This window comes from Gobius niger, assembly GCF_951799975.1.
Source record: "Gobius niger genome assembly, chromosome: 18".
NCBI lineage: Eukaryota > Metazoa > Chordata > Actinopteri > Gobiiformes > Gobiidae > Gobius > Gobius niger.
In genome coordinates this window covers 14,450,846-14,477,052 of record NC_136869.1, presented here as the reverse complement: position 1 = coordinate 14,477,052, position 26,207 = coordinate 14,450,846, and the positions used below count along the sequence as shown (strand labels likewise).

Sequence of the window (26,207 nt, the reverse complement as noted above, 5' to 3'; positions counted from 1 at the left end):
TCAGGAGATATTTTTTTTGGAATTCATGCAGTTCTTTTATTTGAAGAGTTTCGTGGTGCTAGGCTAGTGCAAGGCTAGCGCATGTCTATAGTATCAGCTCGCCTGCATTAAAAACAGTCTGACCCGCTCCACAGTGCACCTGAGGCAAATCACTTATAACGCCAGACTAACGATATAAATGTCTGTGTCGATAGAATAATTTATAATATAACTGACCTTGCATCACATGAATGACCACATTTTGAGGGACTATTTTCTAGCAGATCACTCCGCCGCTGCGTAGCTTATGCATGAATCATCAAATATATATAAGTTCTTTTAAATGCAAAATGGTTAAGGCCTTGCACTGGCCTAGCGCCACGAAACTCTTCAAATATAAGAACGGCATGAATTACCAAAAAAAAATCTCCAGAATTCAGCAACACTCTGGATAACTAGGAAATGAGGCCCTATATCAAAAATCCTGAAATATCACTTAAAATATGTGCGCAAGTTCAGTTTTCATAATTTAGTCTAATTTTAGCCTCATTTTGGCCCAGCTATAGTAAGTAAGTTGGTGTTTTTTAGACTTGACTCAATTTTTTATTTAATGTTTTGTGCTGCCCTAATGTTTTAACATAATAGTGATTTCATAAAACTGAATGTGATGAATTATAGTTTGTGTTTTGGAAATCTGCGGGGCATTGACGTCCATGCCATATACCGCTACCTAACGATATATAGATTATTGTTGATACGGTGGTTCCTTTTTTGACATTATTCGTTTATTCAAATATTTCTAACCACAGTCGCAGAGAGAGGTAATTTAGTTGGTGTCCGGAAGTGTGCTGGAGTGATAACAGGGGCCCTCTCAAATGCGCTGGGCCTTGATCTCTGTGTGGAAATAATGTAGTTGTAATTTCACCATGCACTTGTTTATCACTATGGCAACAGACCGTAAACAATTTTAAAGGAGCCTTGGCGCAAATGGAAAAGGCAAACTAGGAAATTAAAAAAAAAAGATCTGTTCGTTTCTAGCTGATGTGCTTTTCCTTTTCCCCTGCTGCACTTTGGTTAATGCCTGGGCTTTATTATAGTGCACTGTGTATTAAATGTATTCCTTAAAATATAGTAATCTTACAAGTCAATTCTCTGAAAATTGCCATGATTATTTTTTGTTTTTTGTAGAGAGCAATACGTTTTTTTTATTGACTGACTTTCATTTTTTTTTTCTCTTTTTTTTAAGTTAGTTATTTCTTTTATTTTTGTTGAATCAAATTTGACTCTTTTTGTGTGAACTTCATCCAGTAACTTGGAGTTCCTCTTTACTTTTTAGCGCAGGAGCAGGGGCCGTGGTAGTAGGTCTCAAAGCTTAAGTGACTCTTCCTCTCAGTGTTTGGATAGACCCTCAGACAAGGAGACGAAGGTAAGCAGCTTCAGCCCTGTGTCTGCCTCCCTCCATAACTCTGCCAATGCAAGAAACCATTCACAAGCCTCACAATGTGGCTGTAGGCTCCAACATGTGCTAGTGCAGATTATCCATGCTCTCCATTGTCCATCCTGATCCATGAAATGACCATTTTTGTCATATTCACGCGCCTCTACCAATTTTAGCTTGGTGGAGAATATTATAAAACAATTTTAGTTGTGAAGTCGTCACAATAATCCATCTGATGATATGATTTGTATTGATTTGTTTCTAATGAATGACATTGCTCGACATTTGGGCATTTGCATCAGAGTTTCCAGGCAGCCGTATAATGCTCTGCCCGAGTTATTCTTAGACAAAATTTACTTGTGCATTTCCTAAGGCCAAAGTGCAAAAACCTCTTAGGTCTGCAACACCAACCGTTTTGCATTGTGGCCGTAATAATAATGAACGTGTGGCTCTTGCATTTGCTCAGTAGTGCTGTAAAATTGAAAAGGAGAGACCTTGAATTTATTCAGTCAGAGCTGAAAGGTGAGATCATTGCCTCCGATGAGTGAATTAATTCACTTTTCTGAGGTGTAATGTCACTTTTAGTTGCCTGTTTATTAGCAGCGAACCTTCATAGCCTCAAATATTTTCTACATGAGTCTTTTACATCTGCTTGTGAAACATGTAACTAACTAATTTCTAAATTTACAAAATGTTGAAGAAACTACTCCATTTTAGTTTTCACATTTTATACGTGAAGCCTTTGTTTAAACTGCAGACTTCCATCTGGTCCTCAGCCTCATGCAAATCAAATAAGACTGAAGCTTTTAAAATTATTGTTACATCGACTACACAGTATTGAAAGTGAGCAGCTCTATTGGACATGACTAACCTCAATCTTCAACACCACCAGTGTTTCTCCGAGTATTTGTTGTTCATATAAAAATAGAAACAGGCTTTCACTCATACACCACTGAATCAAGTGTATTCTTTGAATGGGTGTGTGAATGTGTAAACATTTCAGTCACTGTCTGCACTAAATAGTTTAAATGTGATACCATTTTTCTAATCTGGTTTATTTTATTTTTTTGTTAATATAGATAGGTTTAAACTAGAAGCACATCATTTGCTTTAACACAGTTTAACACATTTGGTTTTATAGACACAATAGATCTGCCATTAAGCCATTTTTTTCACTTCAAAGTAAATAATGGATATTTTACTTCACTCAAACAGTAATTAGCGGAGTCTAGTTGCAGCCTTTCGCTCGCTGTATGGCATTTATTGGTTATTGTGTGTTGCAGCTCAGGCTTTTATTAATAGTGGCTGATTTGCATTAGTCAGAGCCCCTCCTCTCTCTCCCTCAGTCAATCAGAGGCACACAGAACTGTGTGTGTGCGGGATACGTGGCTCATGCTGAACCCTGGAGTCAAACTGCAGCAGGGGCTAACGTACCCCCCGTATCCCCCTCTCTCTGGCCCATAGAAACGGCCCGCAGGAAGCACACACAAACGCATGCACTCACACACTTGCGCTCACAATGGATGGGTCAGAAAATCCAGCAGGAAACGGCACAGGGGAATTCCTGCCCGGCCGGGGAGGATTATCTTCCCTTTAACTTCCTGTTCCTCAGTTTCCCCAAGTCTTCATCGCCCCTCCTCCCCGTGCGTCCTCAGCCTCTCCTCTTCCTCGCCACCATTGTGTGTTCAAATGTGCTTACTCCATCATCCTGATCTATTCAAATGAACTCTTATCTGTGGTCAGATCCACTGGACCACACGGTTGCAACAAATGCAGGTTTTGCTTCAACATTACATCAATTAAGAGCCAGTTGTAGCTTTCCTTGTATTTACCTGTATTTGTCAAAGAACCTGTGAATGTTTTTTTTTCTAGCTGTAGAATGAAATTTGTTTTGTCCTCGGTATATTGTAAATTTGTTTAAAAATGATTTAATTATGAAGCATTTTTATTAATCATGAAGCTTTGTTTTGGTCCCCGAAAAGTATGAATCATCCTTATGATCTATGTGAAAAACTGGGATGTAACAAATGCATTTGGAATGAGCACAAACAGTTCGTACAGGGCCTTTAATTCTTTCTTTACTATGCAGCATTTTGTCTTGCTGCTCATAATCTGAAATATTTGTGTTTTTAAGAGGGGGGAAAAGCTTCCTTTCTCCACAACCCAAAATTTGGGTTGAGGGAGACTTTCTTCCAAATATGAAAAGTCACAAGGAAATTTTGTTTTGGAATTCTTAAAGCTTCACAGGTGTGGAAAATGTGCTGCAAATCTTTCTTTTGTATTCACTCTAATCAAGTTCTCTATAATAATTCAGTGTACTAATATAGTATTGTTATCACTAGGCATGTGCTTCTGATAGGCTTTGGAAAGCACAAAGAAAAGGGACTGTTACAAATTTCCTGGTGATGATTGACTCCTCCAGCCCAGGGGCCCACCGTCGGCCTTAGACGTAGACAGAGCGGGTTTCAGACCGCTGTTGTATTGCTCATTGTTAGAGGGATAGCTGATAAATTGACACAGCCCTCATCCCCTGTCTCAACTCATATTTAGCTCGCGCTGCCTCAAAGGCCACTTGGACATGTCAAATGATCGGGACGCTAATGGTCAGCCGCGGAGAAAGAGGGCAGAGGACTCTTAAAAAGCCAGTGCCTGCGCCTGTATAATCAATTGACCTGATTGATAAGGGCGTGTCAGAGGTACATTGTGTGGCTGTTGTGTTTCCCACGCCGGGTGCTCCTGCTCTGTGCCTACGCGTGTGTTATTCGAGCTCCTCTGTGCTGCCTGCGTCCATCAACACCTTCTCAGGAATGTTAATGAAAAACAACAAGGGAATCCCCAAGAACTGACCCCTCGCTCTCTCAACCATCGCCTATTCGGCACAAAATCTGTGCAGCAACAACATTTGGATCTTGTGTGATATATTAGGATACTGTTTAAATTCACCACCATCTTTGGCCAATTAATATTTTCTAGTAAAGATTTTTCTGTATTGAAGATGGTTTTAGGTTGAAAGTTGGTCCCAGTTGAAAACCACTGTTCTAAGCAATCATTTATTTTGCCGTCAACTTTTTTTTTTTTTTTTTTTGAAGAAACTAAACTTTACATAATGATTTTACACATACACAGAAACACATTTTCGCTCCATCTGTTCTCCAAACTCGTATCGCTCACATCAGCGGAAACAGAACGACCGACTCGCATTGGAGCCGCTATCTCCTGAACGAGCCGCCGGTGTCTGTTAACTGCAGGAAGTCTGGGTAAACTGCCACCCGCCACAAAGCGCTCGTCCCACAGCGAGACCCCGGGGCAGGCGAGGTTTCAGTTCGACGTCTTCACCGGTGTGTTCAGTCCCGTGCAGTCTCTCGCTGCATATTTTCAAAGCCCGTGCTCGCTCCTCTTCGAGTGTCCGACGTGGTGCTTGTGTGTCTGTGAGGGGAATACACCTGCCTGCCCCGTACACGTGCGCTGAGGTGTTATGGTGCGGGACGGGTGCGTTAGGTGTAAATGCGCTGGCACCCAGTCGCCACCTCGGGGTGCGAGAGGAGGAGTGTGGTGCTTGTGAGCCAGGGTGTAAATTGAGCTGTGATAGTCCACGGAAGAGGATATGATTGGATGAATCGATGAGACCTTGTGTGGTTTTCTGTGAGGCACTTAGAGAGTCGGCTCTAAACTGCGGCATGCTGCATTCATGTGGCCTCCTGCCCCTTTTTATCTGTCTGTCGTCGCTCTCTTTGTGTTAGTGGATCTTCAGGCTTTCATCTCAGACAGTCCCTCTGAAATGCAATGCTCCGTCTTTCTCTCTCTCCTCTTACTCTAAACACACTTACTCTCACACGAGCACCCCTTTATAACTATAAGCTAATAATGGGAATTTTAACTTTTATTTCCTTCCAGTTGTTTGAATACATAGTAAAAGAGGCTTTAGGAAGAGAAGGCCATGAAAGAAATAACCAATGTACAGAAATAACTTTAAATTATGACCCGTAATTTAAATAAAGAAAGAAAAAATAAAGGACTCAGATTAGTGCAGACGCCACACAAAACAATAGCTTTCCCCAATTCAATTTAATTCACTTTATAGTCACTTTGATCACATGTAAAGCAGATGCACAAAATACAAATAATATTGCTCTCTAACCCTTTAACATTGGGTACAAAGTAATATCAAATACAAATGCACACAGTGGGCGGGAAGGGAGAGTTCAGCTTCCTGGCAGCCTGGATGAAACTGTCTTTCAGTCAGTTTGACTGTCACTTATCAGGACTCGCGATTCAGAGGCAGGACTGAAGAGGTTGTTCGATGGTTATGTGGTTTCTCCCTCTGAGATGACCCTGTCCGCTCTGCCGCAGGAAATCCGGTCGAATGGGCCCGGTCCAAAATACAAGTCTTACACAGAACACTGAGCATAGTCCAGCTTGGTATCCAAACAGTGTACTGTATAATGGCGAAGCCTCTATTTTAGAGACAAGCAGCTTGTGTGGATTAGCCAAAAGTTTCATAACAAAATAATTGACTAGAATATTATCTTCCCCTCTTGCTCAAATGGTTGCATGGTGCAATATTTCTGTTACTTTTATTTCTTCTAATGGTAAATGGAACATACTGTACACTAATACTGAATTTTAAGCTTTTCTGCAACACAATACTAACACTTGGAGCTCAAGCAGCATATAAGTCTACGTAAAACAGTTTGTTGGAGGTCTCTTTCTGTTGCTCTCTTAACTACACTCATGTCTGAGCCAGCTTCACCCATCTGTTTCCTCTTTGTTTCCCCTCTGTTCAGAAACACAAGGAACGGGATAGACACAAACCCAAACATAAGAAGAGCTCCATGGACATGTCGCCCTCCCTGGTTCTTCCAAACATCATGGTCCCAGACAAGGTAAAGACACCACCCGACCTGCCCGGCTGCAGGTCACTGGCACATTGTTGCAGAAGTGCTTGGATTACTTTCTTTACCTTGAATCTGTGGCACTTCCTCTTTCAGGGGCCATTGTTTTGATAGCCTTTGTCCTGTTCCTTCCTGTCCTCCCTCTCTTATCAATGTTTTTTGTCTATCCCAATTTTGGTCCCACAGAACTACAACAGCACCAGCACAGGTGGTGGAGTTGCCTCCCTGCCCGCATCCTCTCAGAAGAGATTAGAGGACAGTGCGGGACGCTTCACCAACGCCAACTTTCAGGAAGTCTCCTCCACCCTGTCCGGCAGCGCCTCCAAGGACAGTCTGTCTGCAGACGGGGGCAAGGCCGTGTCCGATCCAAAGAACAAGAAAAACAGCAGCAGTGTCGGGACACACGCGGTGGGACAGAGGGGTGGCCGCAAGTCCCTCACCTCCTCAGGGAAACCCCTCCCCTCAGCTGTGGTCACCATGGCAACCTCTTCCACATCTGTGTCCGCCTCCACTGGGCCTTTCCATCAAGGTGAATTAATGACTGTAAACGGTCGTCTATGTTAATTTTCCCACCACTGGGATATTGCCTGCTGTTACATGAAATGTAAACCTCTGTCTAATAGTCACTGGTTGTAAGTAAGTAAGAGCTTTATTTGTCATTGTACAATTGTACAACGAAATCACGTTCAGGTGTTGGGTTAGTCCTGAGCCACTGCGACTGAGCTGGCAGCCATGCAGCAGCATGTCTATGGAGGTCGGGAAACCCGAGAACTGCTTTGAGGGCTCCTCTGAAACGGTGCACCACCATCTGGGTTTGTCCTTGTTTCAGAGCGTGGTGTCCCTCACTGGTCCGCTCCCCCATCTCCTCCTTCTGCCGTAGCGTCCTCCGCTCCACAGTAGCCTTTCAGCATCTTCTAGAAAGAGCTCCTCGTTTTTTCTTTTACTCCCTAAAGAAAAAAAGTTGTGTATTTTGTGTGAAAATTTGTCCAGCAATGATAACAACTTTATCATTGCTTTATCATTGTTTCTAAAAAAATTATGTTTTTTAAGAAACCCCTCTATCATATTCAGGATGAAATTAATTACTGTCTACCATAGTGAAAATTTAATTTCTTATTAATTAAATATATTTTTGTAGGTGCATCAACTGAACCCTGTTTTTGTCCAAACACTGTTTTTGTGCGCACTGGTAGCTGTATTTGGCGTGGGTGTGCTTCAGGCTCCTCTAATCTTTGGACGCCTGGGAGTGGACCCACTCAAAGACAGTGAGAGATAGCCCATGTGGTGAGGTCAGGACCTGAACGGCTCTGTGCTCGCTCTGAACTCTATGTTTTGTACCACCACGACCTCCACACCCTGCCAGGTGTGTGAGAGCAGCAGAGAAATGGGATCTGAACATTGGTGCGTCTTCATTACAGTTTCTCTGTTACGTGGAGGGCTGTTCATGCATCTGCAGAAACCAGAGCCTACTTTTTGAGGATCTGTATTTTACTCAAATAGTATTTTTGGCAAAAACTGATGCCTTGTGCAGATGCCACTGATCTATGACGAGGTAGAAAATAATATTTGCATGAGAATCGGGATAGAATAGAGAGTTTGTCCTCTGCCTGAATTCAGGTGGTGAATTCAGGCGCCATCTTCATGTCGTTCAAGCCGCAAAGTTATTACTCAGAATACTTCTACTTTTTACTTTGAATACTTAAGTATTTTTTTCAGTATTTCAGCCCTTTTTTACTCAAGTTAAATTTCACTGAGCAATCTGTATTAATATTAGACCAGTCGTACTTTTAGTCAAGTACTGACACACACACACGCACGCACATGAATTACCACTACCGTTCAAAGGTTTGGGGTCACTTAAAATGTCCTTATTTTTGAAAGTTGTTTTTTTCAATGAGGATGACATTAAATTAGTCATAAATACAGTCTAGACGTTGTTATTGTGGTGAATGACTATTCTAACTGGAAATGGGTAATTTTTAACTAAATTAGAAAAATCATCAATAAAGTCGAGCTTCTTGAGATCTTGAGATAGGGATATTGTGTCTGCTTATATTACAATAACTGTAATTTAGCTTTATATTGTGCAGCTAAGTCTACCGAGGGATGTCAATCAACAATATGTGGCATTTTCGCCCCTCTATTTGCCTATAGCCTGTTATTGTATATTGTATTCAGTTAATTTAAAGAGTAATACTATCTTGTTGTTTCAGGCCTCTTGTTGAGCAGTGCCAGTAAGACGCCCTCGGCCTCGTCCGACTTCCTCAGTTTCACAGATTCCTCGTTGCGTCCCGGAGCAGGCACTACGTTCTCCTCCCCTCCATCCTTCAGCAGCTGCCTTGTGAAACCCTCCTCAGAGAGTGCAGTTTCAGACGGGACGACGACACTCTTTGGTTCACTGATGTCCGCATCCACGGCCTCAGCAGGTGCCATGATTCACCACATTTGTTTTTTGAGTCACTAAATTACTAAAGGGTATATTGTGGTTTATAACTCTAAATAATAATAAAAAAAATAGAAGTATGTAAAATAGCCTTTGATTCAGCAGATGCTATTAGTCTCTTATTGCTGTTGACAACTGCTTTGTGATTATTTCAGTGGGAGGGAAGCTGTATGAAAATTCCCACACTCTCTCGGTGAATGAGACGAGCCTCAGTGGGTCCGGGGGGTTCAAGCGTGCTCAGCCCTCAGGCCCAGGCCCAGCGGCGGGAGTACTGGAGGACGGTGTCAAGAAGAAAAAGAAAGGAAACTGGAGAAACAGATTCGGGCCGTGCTTCACCACAGATGTGAAGCCCCCAGAAGCCGCTCCCTCCCTGAGCCTGCCCACTTCTGCAGCCAGCAGCTCCTCCTCGCCCTCTGTGCTCACGGGACGGCCCGGCTTAGCGTCCAGCGTGGGATTAGGAGTGGGGGCTGGAGGGGAGAAGGGGCTGGGGGCTATGGCTGTCAGTGGGATTCAGAAGTCCCCGTTGCTCCTTAGGAATGGCAGCGGCGCCACAACAACTGTGCCAGGTAATGCATACCACACCGCGGTGGCACAAGCACAATCAGAAATCATATTCCATCATTTCCCATATTTCTAGCTTCTGTGTGATCATTTAACATTGATGGTAAATGCACATTAGTGGCATTGTTGGCGCGTTTCTTTGTCGTGCTCTTGTCTGGCTCTGACTTGTGTTGTTGCCATTGACTGGTGATGAATGAAACATAAATGGGTATGGACTGCTTCTCTGCAGTGAGGTATTAACACTGAGCGTCTCTTTGGACACACCTTTTCTCTGGTGCGTGTGTGTGTGTCGCTCTGGTTTTTGCTGGTGTGTGTGTGTCGCTCTGGTGTTTGCTCGCACACGTGGAAGTGGTCTGTATATCCGCTTTTTCCTCGTGGTCTGTTGCTTGGCAACAGTCTTTATGCTTCGGAGTTCCCTCAGAGCACCCACACATCCTACAGCTCCTCTTTCTTCAGAACTAGCCTTTTGTTTCCCTCGCCTTGCCAGTGCGCTCTCTTACCTGAATCCTAACCTGTTGATGCTTTGGCTGCTCACATGCCTTTGTTTCTCAGGTCCTAATTGCACATTCAGCTGATGACAATAAGGACAAACTCCTTGCTCACATTCAAAAGCTTTAATCTGATATTCATTGTTTACTAAAAAGCAGTCTTTAAGGAAAATCCAAAACATGTAACCTGTATAAGTCCAGTTATATATTTTTCTATATATATTTTATTAAATGATCTTCCTATTTTTTATAGTTTCATCTGCTTTGTGGAGAAATCGATTAATCCTGTTTATTGGGATAGTTTAGTTTGTGACCCTTTTGTTCAGCTTTGATATTTGACTTTTTTTTTTTTTTTTTTACCACATCTGCCCAGTGAGACAGACAGCGGTCAGACTCTGGTTGAACATGGAGTGTGTGAGAATCATGCGTTCTTGTTCCTACTGTAAATATTTAGCCCAAGGTTAATGCAGGGCAGTGATGGGGAGGATCGCGGCATCTCCCTCGCTGTCCCATTCACTGCGTCCGCTCTGCTGATGGATAGGGGTAGATGAGCTGCTTGATAGATATTTGTAGGAGGCAGGAGGGGGGGCGGAGGTTAGATTTTGGCCAGGTTAATGTTCGACTGTGGGGGGGTCACTGATGGGACAAGCGAGTCTCTGGGATTGGGCTGAAACGTATGTATGACAACAAGTGTGTGTGTGTGTGTGTGTGTGTAACAAAATCCCTATTTACACAAACACTGTGCACCACTGAGGTACAAGTGTTTCAGCTCTTGTTCAATATGTTTGTGTAAAAAAAAACAAAGAACAAATAGTTTTTTTTTAAATTTTTTTTTTTAAGCCAAACGTTATTGCATCTTATCTGTGTGTGTGTGTGTGTGTGTGTGTGTGTAGGTGTGTGTGTAGGTGTGTGTGTGTGTGTGTTTTAATCCAAAATGGGTTTAGAGATTAGAACATTATGTTAATTGTCCCTCCAAACTACATTCCTTATGGCTTATAACAAAGACACTCTCAGAGATGTTGAAAATACAATCAAATTCGAAGTCTTGAATAATATTTTCTAAATCCTATTGTGTCTCAAACAGTGATTCCAAGATTATGTTTTAAGTCTGAGTAGATGTATTCAAGTGTTTATATATAAAATTGGTTCATGTGTTCATCGATTACATTTGTACACGATATGTATGTTTAAAAAAAAAATACTAGTTTAGTTTATACTTGTTTATATGAATGTTTCCCAGATTATAAAACTATTTGGATTCTCCACGCACACACACACACACGCACACACACACACACACACACACACACACACACACACACGGGGCAGCAGAGCCTGTCCTCGGCTGTCGCACACTCGTGTCCTCAGCAGTGAAGTGTGTTCAGTGTCCAGTGTCGCACATTTCTAGGAATAACGAACGTCTTGCTGCGGGACGTGCTCCTCGGTGTTTGTCTCCACATTCCCTTTTTAAAGCGTGATTAAATGACTGTCTACGCATTCGGAAAGCGGGTGCCATGCTCCTGGTATTCAGCATCGCCTTGTTACTCACATGGAAATTTCCCTGTAAAAGCGAATTAGAGCTTGTCCAGAGTCTGATTCAGCTTTTTAAGCCTGGCACTTCCCATGTCCCAAATAGACATCATTGATTTGCCATCAGGGCAATGCCTGCCTGAAGTCATTTAAGAAACATTCAGAGAGAAGAGAACAGGAGTTTCCTTTCGACGCATTTGTGCCTATTATTAATCACCCCAAAAGCATTTAGTCAGATTAGATTTGTTGCTGTCTGCATTGATTGAAACTTATTAGTTGCAGTATATACCCTGTGGCTTATATGTAATATTTGTGTTTAAAAAGGAAATAATAAATATAAATTTTGAAATAAAATAATAATAATGAAATGAAATATATTTACTAAAACTTCTGTTCCTAATTCCTGGGGAAGCGCTCGCTCTGATCCGTTAAACTGTGCTAACGGTTGGTGCAGCTGGAATCCAGCTGCAGCCTCCTGAGCTGTGGCGGGTATCAGTTTTTCTGGTGCATATTACAAAGCGTTATAAATAGTCCGTCGGCCCATGTAGCATTTGTATCTCTCTCTCTCCTCTCTGCCGCTCGCCCTCTGCCTCTCTCTCCTCACTCGCCCCTCCCGTGCTGGCACAAAGATCTCTTGTTCCCCCTGTGAATGTGTGCTGCCCTGAGCCATTCAGGCTTTTGTGGGGCTGAGGGGCCCCGCTCCCCCCTCCTCTGCCAGGGTCAAAGGGGGGCAGGGGCCGGCCTTATCCCTGGTTAGTGGGCAGGAGATAAGGGACTGGAGCATGCCTAAAAATCTGCATTAATCTAAATGTTTAATGTTTCATTTGGCTACAGGAGCACAAAGAGACAATGTTTGGAGGACAATGCGCAACAGCTCACACTCAAGCTGAACACTTAAACGCATCTTACAATTTTTCTGACAAAATCCTGCAATTGCAAATTAAATTTTATAATTTGCTTTATTGTGCAGTTTACAGTATCACATGTAAGGCTAGCGGATTGCATACATAATAGGACGGAATATTTAAACATGTTGCCAAAATAGATTCATTTTCAACACAACTCCACACAATACTCAGGGTCTGGCCAATAGAATTCTTTGCAGACTTTTTTTTTCCTTCTCTGTGGTTTTAATCAGGAGTTGAAAAGTAGGGTTCAGGACCCTTTGGTTTGTATACATTATAATTAGTGTGCTTTGTTTGTAACCCTGAATATTTTAGTGAAATTATGCCACTAAACATTACTACTTCAAGTAAACATTTCTAAATCTGATTTGAAATGTTTACCACCAAAAATCATTATAAATGGCAAATACATTTTATATGGAGGTCCAAAGAGTGGCCTGAAGTTTGGTAACCCCTGGTGGTTTAAATATGTTTTAGATATTTTATCATTATTATATTATTATTTTAGATATCATTTTTGAATATATTTATTGAGAAATGATTTGTATCATATTTAATATCTGTTGATTTGAATCATTCATTTTGTGACAAGCAAGACTGCGTTTAGTTGAAAAGATGTTGGAACATATGTGTTCTGTACATTTTATCATCAAAGTGATGTTTTTTCTTTTATTTGCACACACAAAAATTCATGGTGGTAATGTCCTCATAATATCATTGAAAGTTGATCCATTCAAACCTGCTGCTTTGTGATTTTCCTTCTTCTTTTAATACTTTGACTCATTCAAGGACGTGCCACAGACAGAATAAAAAATGAAAATCCGGTCCTATCTAAAAATATATCTGAAGCGGCGATGTGTGCCTCTCCACAGGTGTTTTCTCTGGAGCCGAAGGGTCGTCGTCGGGGGCAGCCACTGTCGCCGGGGGTGGAGTCGGCTCGGAGTTGTCACAGCAACAGCAGCCCACGCCTTCCCTGGCCCCTCCCTCTGCGTTCAGCGCCGCAGCCCCGCTCAGCAGCTCGGCCCCCACACACGTGAGTCCAAGCACACACACAATGAGGTACAGGCGCACCATCGGAGACGCACCATAAGACCTGTCACTGCACTCGCTGCACACACACAACCTACAATAATTAAAGGTATAAATAACGCTCATTCCGTCATTCATTTTAAATTATCTGTCCTTAAGTGGATATAGCACATAAGACATTTTTTTTTACAAAAACATAGTTTATTTATTTACAATTTTACAATTATACCTAAAAAATTGCTACATTTTTTACATGGTTTTCCATTTTTGACTGTTGCCGTGTCAACCGTGTTAAACCAATGAGAAATTAGTGAGTCAGAATAAAGGGTTCCTGCGGGGTCTTGAAAAGACTTCAATTTCATTTTGACGAAGACCACGTGGGTTTAGGTCTCAAATTAGAATTTTCAAGACCTGCTCCTCTAATGAGTTATTGATAATAGTTAATAATATGTGAGTTTTATGTTTGGTTTATAACCAGGTGAGGGTCAGACGGTCTGGTGCACAGCACTTGGAGACAGCTGTTTTCAGAGTGGCTAATACTATTAGCCACAATTAGCATTGCCTCGTCACTTTAAACTTCAGTGGATCCTTTTAAACGTTCAGAGGCAGGTGTCACTCAGTCAGAAGATCTGAAGGATGCACATCGGAAAGCATGAGCAAACTGCATCATAAGACCGGTCGGCGAGTGCTGATAATTGCTTCTATATTTGTTACTTGATATTATGTAGGTTGCTTGTTTCTATTTCAATTATATTATTTATACAAATTGATTAAAAAAAAAAAATTGTATTATAAATTTGACTTAAAATCAAATAAATGAGTCATCTTTGCGATGCCCGTGGTATTACATTTTGCAAAGCGTGCAGGAACCCTGCTATGGAACTTTTCCTCTGTCACAACAACATTTGTTTCCACTCTAAATAAAATCATGATTAATACACATATATTGTCCATCAAAACAAGTCATAATTGCAAATGCCTTATCACCACTATATTATGTTTCGAGCTCTCGTGAATCCAGAATGAACAATGAACGAGCACACACACCCATGTGCGTCACCACAGATATGTTCGAGCAAAACAACTGTTACACGGCTGTAAAGCTCAATTAAACTAGTATAATAAATCATTTATGTCACTAATACTATCAGAAAATCACATCTAATAAACAGATCAAATCTAATCAACAGATGTTACTGCTGATGCTGTTATCAGTTGTGGAAAATGTCATATTTTGTATTATTTTGGAAGGGCTTTAGTACATTTGAATTTGTCTAATCTATTGTCAGTGTTTTGATTTTTTAAGCCTTTAGTATGTTTTAAAATGTAAAATGAATTTGTTACTGACCTGGTATTCAGCCACAGCTCAGCGGCTTTTCGACATTAGATAAACAGTGGGAACACAAATAAACTAGAGCCCTCTAATTATCCATCTCCTGCTCTGAATCTCTGAGCGCTTTTATTAATCCAGAGCATGTTAATTATGTGTGAAACGAGCGAGTCTTGACCTTGTGCGAGTGCTTTCTTCTGTAGCGGATTTGTATACCTGTGTGTAGAGCCTCACCATTTCCATTCAACTATTATTATTATTCTTCAACCTAATTTAATAAGCACCTTGGGGCTTGTGTTGTTTCTGCATTATAGAAGGAAGCTGTAATAATATGTATGAAGAAAAGACTGAGACATGGATAATCAGACGTCTCCATAATGTGATCGCTGAGAATTCTCAAGTTTTATATTGTTTACTGTGGAAGTAAAATATAAATGGAACAGTTTCACCCACCTCAATGTTGTGTAAGAAAAGTTCCCATTCACTTTGGCCATAGGGATCTCGGGGTGGTTTAAAGGCTCTACGGAGGCTAATCAGCGACGTCAGCAAAGATCATATTGTGAATACTTTAAACAAAAGAAAATACGAATACTTGAAAATGCAGCAACCCGCTATTTTGAAACAAATGTACAAACAAGGTATTTAGAAACTACTCTTAAGAAGATGAAGAACTGTAAATTAATACTAAAAACTGTTTTCTTTTTGTACACACAACTTATGCAGACATGACATTGTAAAGATAAATGTATGTCCAGTAAACCTATGTCTGTAACAAAAAACAATAGTAGTGAAGGAAAGAATGAAAGCGTAAGTTTTATTCTTCAGCTTGCTCCTTTTCAGCTCTTCTCTTCTCTTGTTCAGTCATTGGCGTAAAAGATGCCTGTTTAATTTCTATTTAATTTAAATCTTATAATTTAAACTGTGTTTTGTGGTCAGTACTTGACACATATCTGGTGAGCCTCTGTCATCCCTTTTACTAAAAAAATCCCCATTACCAAATTTGGTATTTACTTCCAGAACCGAGAGGTGGGTGAGACTATTGAGCTCCATAGGAATTACGACTACAAAAAAAATACTAAATCATGCTCAATTTCTGAAATGTAATGTACATGGGATTTTGCTAATTATCTAAAATAAATCCGCAGCAATCTTATCATTTTATAAAAATATATAAATGATAATTTTCCCCACATTATACAAAGAATACACCAGTGAAAATGACGGTACTTTGTGCGTTTTTCCCCTCATACACACAGCATACAGCCCTCTATGCCCCTGCAACTGCAGCCCATTCATTCCCTCTCCCTGTTGTCCTGTGATGTAATGACGAGAGACAGGCGCCTCAGTGGGACGGATGGACAGATAGAGGAGAGGAGGGGTCCATGTCGCCCTCTTACCCCTTTTTCATATTCTAGAGCAGGAGACGCCCAGGGAAGCAGAGGATATTACGCCTGTTTGCAGCATGTCAGACATTTGCATCTGTGCTCAAGTTTAGAACAAGTCTTATGCTTCTTATTGGCAATTGAATTATTTTGTGTTATATTTCATTCTTTTTTTTAAATTTCCATATTTACTTTTTTTTATGAACAACAATTTAGGTATTTTTTAAAATACTGTAGAAATTATGTAACCGTTTCCAACGACATGGTTTCGGTGTGTGTGTGTGTGTGTGTGTGTGTGTGTGTGTGTATGACTTTTGCGCGTGTGTGTGTGTGTGTGTGTGTATGACTTTTGTGTGTGTGTGTGTGTGGTGGTGTTTCCATATCGACTGTTGGCGTACTTGTGCAAAATGCTAAAATAGATATATACAAATACTGTAAATGAAGAGTGGACAATGGTATTGTCCTCACAAAATAATAATTTCACTACATGATTAATCATCAAATAGATTAGGTAATATGGCTAATTTTTCCCTATGCAATTTATTTGGCTTTCAGTCGTCCAGGCAGGAAATTTTCCATTGTAGAAAAAAAATATGAAGTTAGAAGCAAATCGTCATCAACTCACAGTCAAATATATATATTTTAAATCAATTAAGAAAATGGACTGAATGGAAAATGGAAAATCTGAATCGGACAAATAATAATTGACCCATTATAGAAACAAATAAATATGATTAATGAATAAAATAAATAAGAGTCCTCCATTTTGTGATATTTAGACCTGGTTTTCCCTCCAGACCCTGGTTCTCCTCCCTCACACCCCGCCCTTCACTTCCTGGTCCTTATTTGGGAAATGCCATAATTGGATTAAACCCGATGCATCAGAAACACTTTGTCGGCATGTCAACGCACTGCTGCAGTCACTGGTGCTCCAGCTCTATGTGCAACCAGATAATGAGCGGCTGCTCCATAATGTACCATTGTTTTAACATAATATTTAAATGTATGATTATGAAATGCATTTATTAACATAATATTTAAATCTGTAAATGCATTAATTTATCAAGAAATTCATGTCATTTCACAAAAAGTGCTGTTGATGTATAGTTATTATAACGCCAAAACAAAATGCTTGTCACTTTTATGTTTATAAAATGCCAAGAAATTATTAAAAGCAGTTATGCAGTCCTGCTTCTGTATGTAGTGGGGAAGGATTTTGAGCAAATAGAATCATATTTATTTTTGCTGTTAAAAACTTACTAACACATAAATCAACACTAGTAAGTTTTTAACAGGTTGCTGTTTAAAAAAAATGAAATGGTATCAAATTTAAAATGGAAATGCACGAAATGATACAGGTGTGTAACTACGGTAGAATGATATAGTAAAAATGACAAGTGTATCTTTCAATTTAAGCTTATGGGAACTTCGGGAAGCTGAACTTGTATCACACTGCATGTATTTCCCGCTGGTGCTGACTGCTGTGTGTGTGTGTGTGTGTGTGTGTGTTCACAGGTGAGCGGTCTCCCCGGGTCGGTCTTTAACCTGGCCCCATCACACATGTTCGGCAACAGGCTCAACCCAAACTCCGCCATGGCCGCGCTCATCGCCCAGTCTGAGGCTTCTCCAGCAGGTATGATCTGGAATATCTCACTACGGATTGGTATAATTCTATTGCTTAAGTAAATTGTAAATGGTCTCAACTTATATAACCATTACCATTTAAATGTGCTATAAATAAATTCTTCAGACTGTAGTTGACTTCAAATTGAAAAGTGAGTGATTCAGTATTGTTGTAAGGAACAGTGGAGAAAAGAGAAAGAGAGAGGGGCTTGCGTGTGTCCAGCGCAGGACGGCTGATGAGGGAGTAGGAGATGGCTTCAATAATGAGAAACCACTTCCTGACACAGAACATCTGGTGCAGCACGCACTGAGGAGCATAGAGAGTGAAGAGGTGTTCCTGCTGCTGGTCAGCAGTCACCAGATCCACCGTGACCCTGGGGTCAACTCACTAATCAGGCTGAATGACAGCGGGCCACGGTTCAGAGACACCGGCAGGAGCGTGCTCTTACAATGATGCTTTGTGTAAAACCAGTTAAAGGGAACCAGTTACTCCAGCTACAAGGAAGTAAATATTTCACTTCAAATCTAGACTGTATATTATTCTGTGAATACTAGCCTGTTCAAAAATGCAATTGTTCATGGTGATGGTCATTTGAAATGAAGAAGTGATTTAGCACGGTTTGACAATGTCACATGGATTTCTTGGGAAGCGATCATGTGATGCCCAGACCGCAGACACTGGTGAGCGGCAGTTTGAGCAGTGTCAGAAGCTGCTGTTTTGTCCCCGTGTTAAAGGAGGGTCTGTGTGCGTTTAAGGTGTGCATGTGTCTGCGCATGTGGCTGTTTACTTTGGCTGACATGTTGGTTGCTCCAGTATAGCGGATAGAGGAAAGGGTTTAAGAAAAAAGGATGTTAAATAGAAGTGAGTGAGGACTGGAGTGGTGACCTGTTGGGGCTAAAAGCTGGATTGACCGTCTTTAAGTCGAGGGGAGTTAGTGGCAGTGTGTAAATGCAGTGTGTTGGTGTGTGTGCATGTGTAATTCATTACTCTAACTGAGGAAAATGAAAAGAAGCGTCTGGCCAGAGGCCCGGAGGGAGGAGAGCGAGTGACTGTCACAGAGTCTCTCAATGGAGCTTGTTGAATTTAGTTTGGGAAAAGCTGTTTTGAAAGTTGTGTCTTTAATTGTGTGTTTTTTATGGTTTAATGGTTAATGCCTGTCTAAACTAAATTTTTTAAAAGTGTTTCTGAAATTCAAACGCAGTGCTTTTTAAAAGCATTTGGTTTAAATGTGTTTTCTGGACTGGAATTTTAAAATTCTGCCTCCTCTCAGCAGTTGACACTTTCCCAAAAAATATTTTCTGCTACAGATATTTAGTGGGAAAATTATGTTTAATTTTATTGATTTCATGTCATTAAGTGTCTTTGTATTATTTTATTAATACATTTTTCCTAAATATATATTAAGTATTTGTTCTCTCTTTATTTGTGATAGACTGACATTGTTTTAATAAAAGCGTAACGGCTCATTTTAATCAATAACGTTTATTTTGAGTAAAAATGCTGGTCTTTTGTGTTTCTTCTTTGTGATTTACCATTGATTTTGTGTGTTGTGTGGTTGCAGATCAGGAGGTGGGAGACAACAGCAGCAGCGTTGGAGCTCAGGGCTTCGCCATAAGAGCTTCTCCAAAGACCACCCCGCGGTGCGTCCACACAAACTCACCCCATCGTACGCACACACGCATGCTCCGGTCCCATTTACATTCCACACAGCTCCCTCTTCACCCCTCCCCCGCTCTGCTGTTCCCCTCTCTGGCCCCTCGCTGCCTCTCCTCTCCCTCTCTCACACACACACACACACACACACACACATACACTGCTACAGGCAATTTTTGCTCACTCCGCCAACGATAACTTGTGTTTTTGAAGGTGGTAACCATCCTTCAACTCCAGTTACATTTTTTGTTTGTATTAACTGCATGAAAGGACAGCTTGATGACTTTTTATGTCTCGCTTTTGGCTCATTGGCATGGATTTGTTCAGGATCTGTCACTTGACACGGTTTGTTTGTTTTCAAAATTGTATTAATTTATTTAAAATAATTTAAAATTACTTTTAATGTGCACAATTTTATACATAAACCCTTAGTTTTAAAAATGAATTGTATATTATCATTTTACAGGGAATAGTAAACCTAGTATGAGGTTTTATCAAATATCTGGAGCACACACACCAACATTTTTATTTGTCACAAATATAGAGTGAGATTGGTTAAATTGGTGTGAATTTGTGTCAATTATGTTCTTAATGCATATTCAGAATCTGAAAGTTTGAATTATAAACAGAAAGACATTGTGATGTACTTGATTGAGAATTATTGATTGTTGTGGATAAAGAAGTGCAATTGTATTCATTAACATTTAAAGTTGAGTCAGTGGTGGTGTCGACTCGTCTCTCGAGCCACTTGTTCCTCGTTTGCAGCAGATTGTCTAAACTTGAGCACTGCAAAATTTATTGCATATTGACAGTCCCTTTCTGCCTCTCTCCCTCCTCAATGTCCTTTTCTCGATCTGTCGCTCTCTCTTTCTCCCTCACTCACACAGCGACAGAAAGCCTGGCCCCTTTTCATTAGGGGCCACTGTAACAACAAATTGATGTAGTTTTATAGCCAGCAGTGTCTATGTTTGTCTGACGTTTATGTTTGGTCGTTAATCTCCCCATTGACCTCTCCATCTCTCTCTCTCTCTCTGGCCGCACAGCTCTCCCATTGGTGGCCTGCAGATCCGCTACGACTCTTCAGGGTCGTTGCCGGGGTCGGGTCTGGGGTTGTTAGGGGCGGGAGGAGGCGAGACGGTGCCCCCGGTGGCCACCAGCATTGAGCAGCTCCTGGAGAGACAGTGGAACGAGGGCCAAAGCTTCCTGCTTCAGCAAGGAGCACAGGGCGACGGTGAGAGCATCAGCACATGTGAAATTAGCTGTGAAGGGAAGGACTTTTATACTGCGTTCGAAAGTGGACTAATGCACTGGCACAACACGCCTGGTCTTTGGTCACGCCTGACCTCTGTCTGTTTAAGCACAGGGGGTTCAGACATTTTAAGTGACAATATCACAGTTGCTAAACAATGACAAAGCGAAAAGGGATGCAGGCGACTGGAATTTGCAACATTTTTTGTTCCAATCTGACTATTCTATTTTTGACATACAATTACAATAAATAATATAAATATGAAAGAAAAAAAATACGTAGTATGTAAGTCCCTCCATTCACTACTGTCACCACTGTAAGTAAAAAGAAAATGATAATGTTTGAATGCTTTGAAAATAAGGCCAGGTAATATGGCCATTGATTGATTTTTATATTTCTATATTTTATTCATTATTTTATTAGCACATGTCTAATTTGGAATAATGTAAACCATGTGGAGCTGGGCTATTTACGATTTGATGGGTAAAAAACAGTGATTGCCTTTGATTGCAGTTTGTAACAAAGATGTTTAAACATTCAAATTATTAATACAAAAAATAAATTCTAAAACCATGCCATCATTTTGCAGGTGCCACATTATGACTACATAGAACTAAAGTAAAACTGTGTGTATCTGCCTACATGAACTTCTCTTCAGGGACAATGTAAAAGACCAATGACCTAATTATTCCAAAGGTCAGGTTTATGTTCCCGTGTTAAACCCTCCCCCTTTGGGGCACTTGTCCTTGAGTCTGTGCAGACTTTGGGGCAACTCTTCTGTAGCTGATCTTGACCTCTAACCTCTGTGTGGTGTTCATCGGTCTAATTAGTCACTGGGTTTGTGAACAGCAATGGGAGCGCATTATCATGTTTGACCTAAAGGGAGAACTGCGCTAGAAAGTCCTGTTATAAATATCTTCTAAGATAAGCATTGCAAGGTTGTATTAATGCAGGCATTATTTTGTGTGCTCTCAGTGGTGGGAATGTTGAAGTCACTTCACCAGCTGCAAGAGGAGAACCGCAGACTGGAGGAGCAGATAAAGACTCTCACCATGAAGAAGGAGAGACTACAGCTCCTGAGTGCACAGCTCTCAGTGCCTTTCACACCATCCTCAGCCTCTGGTAAAAAACTGTCCAGTACTGGCTTTATCTTTACATTATTCAGGAGTTATGACAATAACTACTGTAAAATGTGATCTATTCCAGGTATAAAACTGTTGTTAAAACTGATAAATACCAAATATTGTTAAGTGGCACTCAGTAAGCAACCTCATGTTTGTAAAATGCCTTGATTTGCTCACTCAGTGCATCTGCGTTTTGCAGATGTCAAAGTTGGAGCTGCTGACTCCTCTCTCCCGGTCAATGCTCAGGTAGTTACTGACCTACACTATGTTATTATTTTAAATATGTCATTAACTGTGGGTTTGGTGGGCCTTTTCCTCAGGACAGTGCGTCGTGTGGCGGTCACAGCAGTAGTGGCTCCACCTCCTCGCTGTCCACTCCTCCCTCGGTGTCCCAGAGCCCGCCCCAGCCTCAGATGAATGGGGTGGGGGCATTGGGGGCGGGTGTGTCAGGGTTGATGGGTGCTCTCGGGGCAGTGGGCGGAATCGTTGGAGCTCTGAACGGGGTCATACAGACTCCAGGGGGTGCGCACACAACGGGAGCATCAGCACTGACTGTCAACAGCAGGTATGTACTGTATCATGGACAGGGCGGAGCCTGTGGGTTTGGTTTTCGCTCTCTCAACTAAGCAAAAGGGAGAGCAAACCTGTGGACTGAAGGGACAGTAGTGGATAATGTTTATTGTTTGGTGTTTGTAAGGTTGAGCATTGAAATACATGTTCTTATGTTGCCCCTGCTTACAATCTGGATTGTAGCAGCACAACCACTAGTAAGACCAGGTGAGAGGTGACCTGTACAGTGAATGTCATCTCTATGTTGCCATGTCATTTCAGAGGTAAAATATGTGCAGATCTTTATTGCCGAGGGCGGAGGTCACAAACTGACAGATCAAAACAAAACAACCTTGTGCTATTTTAAATGAAAGTTATGTTTATGCATTGCTTATTTATATAAAACACTGGCTATACTTAATTCCACCAGATGAATATGACTTTACATTATATATAAAAAACACTGCTTTAAATCGGCATAAATTGACAAAATAATTGTATTCCTTTGGGCATCTGTGAAATGTTGATTGTGACCCCTGTCTTAGGCAGAAAGCTTGTCCTCTGCTGAGGGCTGACCTGTGAGGACAGTGTGTGGTGCGTGCGTCTAAAGTGAGTTGTGTTTTGTTGGCAGCGCTGCGCGGCTCCTGCAGCAGCATCAGCACCAGTTTCAGCAGCTGTTGTCCTCTCAGCCTTCAGCGGTACGACTCACACAGGGCTCACATTCATTCCGTTTTCATTCCTGTGTTGTTTGGATAAGCACGTGGAGATATGCTTAACTAGTTAAAATGTAATTGATATCAAGAGTTAATGTTGCATGGCTTAAAAAAATCAATACTGTGGGTTTATCCATGTTATTTTTCATCTCCACAGTCTTCATATTAATGTATTGAAAATTGTTTATTGCTGTGGATTAAAAGTAGCAGCCACTCTAATACAGAACGTTTCCCTGCCCATCCCAGGAGCAGCAGCAGGTGTTGCTCTACCAACTGATGCAGGAGCAGGGACCCTCCTCCGCTCAGAGCCAGGGCCAGGGCACCATCACGGCCAACCCCTTCCTGGCCCTGCAGCACTTAGACGGCCCGGGACAGAAGCCCCGCCTCACGGACAAGCCAGTGGGTGTCACGGGACAGGAGAAGACATGACGCTTAATGTGTCTTTTGCGGTCTTTTTAAAAATAAATATGCAGAGGTGCTTGGAGCGCTGGCTCTTGCTCAAATCCAAGTCCTCCGTCTGGTCTAAGCTTTCACGTCAATATAGTTTCAGAAATTTAGTGAACGGGGTACTATTTATTTTTTAATTATTAATTAGTTTTAGTGCTGCTTCAGTTTTTTTCCTTTGTCATTGTGTTGGTGTATTTCTGTCTCCGTTTTGATCATTTCATCTGTGTTTTATATTTCTCTATTGATTTATTATTTTTTATGTGCTTCTCCACTCTCTATCACTCTGTCTGGTTATTCTGCTGTTTAACTTTCTCAGGGGCCTCAGCTAACCGAGCTGTGCTGTGAGCAGCACAAAAGCTAGCACACATTCACATAGAAATACTACAGATAGATCTACAAATAAAAATGGTTGAATATTACATGAATATAAAAAACTGCAGCTCCCTGTGACAGGACGTAGCAGTAGCACAGTCATGTTTTACATCTGTCGGGACTGTCCTGGGGGAACGCTGGGTTAGAGGCTTGTAAAAGAAAAAAAAAAAAATCATGAGTTCACACTGCAGCCTTTCACTTTGTTTCCTCAACTATGTACTTATAAAGTGATTGAGCCAAGTCTCTTACTGTCACCGAAGACGCCTTTTTTGCTTTTGACTGTCTCTCTTTGGGCCAGATAAAGGGGGCTCACTCGGCAAAAGAGAAAAGTAAACACTAAAGACTCAAATGTTCAGAAGGTTGTGGAAATTCGTACAGCGAGAGAAATTTATGCAGGAATGAAGCCGTTGGTTTTCACCTTGTGGAAGTCATTACATTTGATAGAGCTGATTGAGCCCCCTGCTGTACCTACCTCTCCAGCAGGACCAGCCTATGAGGACCTAGGGCCGACACCAGCGCCCCATTTAAGACAGTCAGGACTGGCCAGTCAGGGTCCAAACCCAAGTGCCTAAAGGCTGAGGAGAAGCCAACTTCCCCGTTTTCCCCTTTCTCACAATCCACTGATAATTAAGCTACAGTTTTACACAACATTAATAAACCAGGAATTAATATTCTGCTGCATCTCTGAAAATCAAAGCCAACTTTATAATGCGCTTTTTATTTATTTGGAGTTTGTTTGTGTAAGATGATATATTTTAAAGTCCCACTGTTATAATTGAGAATTTTTTTTTACTACTGTGTATAGTATTGTTTTGTTAATTTCTTATACAGTCGGATCATGCTGTAAACCCCTTTAAAAGCCTGTACTTTGTTTCATGTTTTAAATGTTAGAAGATAGTTGGCAAATGGGGGTGGCTGTACATAGCTGTTTGTAGATGGGAGAAATCATGTGTCTATGGGTCAGTGGCACAGTTTTTACCTCGATATCTGTAAATAGACCTTTCTCGTTGGTCATTGGTGTACATAAGTTGGTGGTAACTGACCGTTGCTGGTTTGAAGGAAAGCCAATGAAGCCTCAGTCTATGTGTGTGTGACTCTTAGGACCAGACACAAAAAAAAATGTTTTCACAGTGACTGGACAAAAAGTATTAATTTATTTTTATATGTGCAGGGACATTGTGTTTCTTTTTTTAAGTTTTGCACCATTTTCTTGATGAGTCATTTTATACTTGCGGGCACCGTGTTTTCATCTGTGCACACATGTTTAAATCAAGTTTTGTATTATAAAAAAAAAAATAACGGAGGGAAAATTGATATTGTATTTGAAACACCAAAATAAAAGAAACACTTTGGAATTGAATATGTCATTTCTCCAGTTATTTAAACATTTGTATACATTTATCATAAATTATTTAACTGTGGTTTTATTGGTGAATTTTAATTTACAATATATTTATAACTATAATGCTGAATATATTTAATTTTGTTGAAAAGTATGATGAGTCTACATTAAAGGCAGTATGCACCAGGCGATGTATGCGAGATAAGAATTATTCACAAACAATGGAAGGCGGGGGTAAATGAATAATCATGGAGCTTAGGGGTGCCAATAGGAGCTTAACATCTTACATTTAAACAATGTGCTCCGAGGCTCCTGTCCGTACAAATATGCGCACACACCCCCGGAGCTGATGACTTCCAGCTGCCAAGAAACGCCAGTGCGCGCTCCGAGGCAGGGGCACCATCCTGCTACATCTGCTTCTGCCCTAGTAATTAAAAGCTCACTTTCCTCCTGCACCCCCCCACCCCCAAACAGCCCCCAATCGCCCCTTTAGGACTTCGCTGAGCCCCTTTTCTTGCATTCACAACATCCACCCCACCTCCCCCATCCGCTCACTATCAGAGCTGTCAATCAAAGGCAGTTACACCCCTGCCCCTCTGCCTCCACCTTCCCTTTTAGAAAGCGCGCGCGCACACACGAGCACGCACACACACGGGGTAGCGCCGTGTCCATCATCGATCACGCTCCCCCAGAAAGCCTCCCAAAGGGCTGCGAGCGCGGAGGAAAGAGAGGGAGTGCCACAGCTGATGAAGGACCCGTGTATACGGCCGGACCAGGTGCCTGATCAAAAGTCAAGACGACACCACTGAGTCAGCTCAGAGAAAAACACGCGCCGTGGGTAGATGGCGGGTCGGCGGAGGGGTTAAGCCCGGGATGATCACACAAATGTAGGGCAGATATTTGTGGCTTTAGAGGCGCGCGGAGCCGCTGTCACAGAGGAATGTTTGGCAGTGCAGAGTTACCTGCCGCCTCCGGGGTTTTTAGAAGTGAGGGGACGATCATTGTAGGGCAGCTAAAAGTCGGTCTTAGTCAGTTTTAAGTGAATAAGGACAGATGAAACATTAGGCACGTGTACTGTTAAAAAGGACAGTCATGAGTGTTTGTTCTTTATTGTTGGGCAAGATGAAAATTATAACGTAAAATGTTGGTGACATGAT

General features: G+C 41.4%; 1 protein-coding gene across 7 annotated transcripts in view; it reads left to right on the top strand.

Annotated features, from left to right (window-relative positions):
- The window catches only part of mllt10 (MLLT10 histone lysine methyltransferase DOT1L cofactor), a 42,705-nt gene extending 17,665 nt beyond the window's left edge, over window positions 1–25,040 (top strand). Inside the window, exons 7-21 of one of the 7 annotated variants that reach the window (XM_079575799.1) lie at window positions 1,316–1,405; window positions 6,202–6,300; window positions 6,496–6,838; window positions 8,523–8,735; window positions 8,908–9,318; window positions 13,109–13,269; window positions 17,493–17,610; window positions 19,163–19,241; window positions 20,298–20,485; window positions 21,479–21,625; window positions 21,827–21,873; window positions 21,948–22,192; window positions 22,384–22,404; window positions 22,808–22,874; window positions 23,136–25,040. In XM_079575799.1, coding sequence (XP_079431925.1) covers window positions 1,316–1,405; window positions 6,202–6,300; window positions 6,496–6,838; window positions 8,523–8,735; window positions 8,908–9,318; window positions 13,109–13,269; window positions 17,493–17,610; window positions 19,163–19,241; window positions 20,298–20,485; window positions 21,479–21,625; window positions 21,827–21,873; window positions 21,948–22,192; window positions 22,384–22,404; window positions 22,808–22,874; window positions 23,136–23,318 — 2,412 coding nt within the window. In that variant the 3' untranslated portion in view covers window positions 23,319–25,040. Of the gene's footprint in view, window positions 1–1,315; window positions 1,406–6,201; window positions 6,301–6,495; window positions 6,839–8,522; window positions 8,736–8,907; window positions 9,319–13,108; window positions 13,270–17,492; window positions 17,611–19,162; window positions 19,242–20,297; window positions 20,486–21,478; window positions 21,626–21,826; window positions 21,874–21,947; window positions 22,193–22,380; window positions 22,405–22,807; window positions 22,875–23,135 lie in introns of all 7 variants that reach the window. The other 6 variants (XM_079575798.1, XM_079575800.1, XM_079575801.1 and 3 more) reach the window with 6 other exon arrangements.
- Window positions 25,041–26,207: the final 1,167 nt, after the last annotated feature.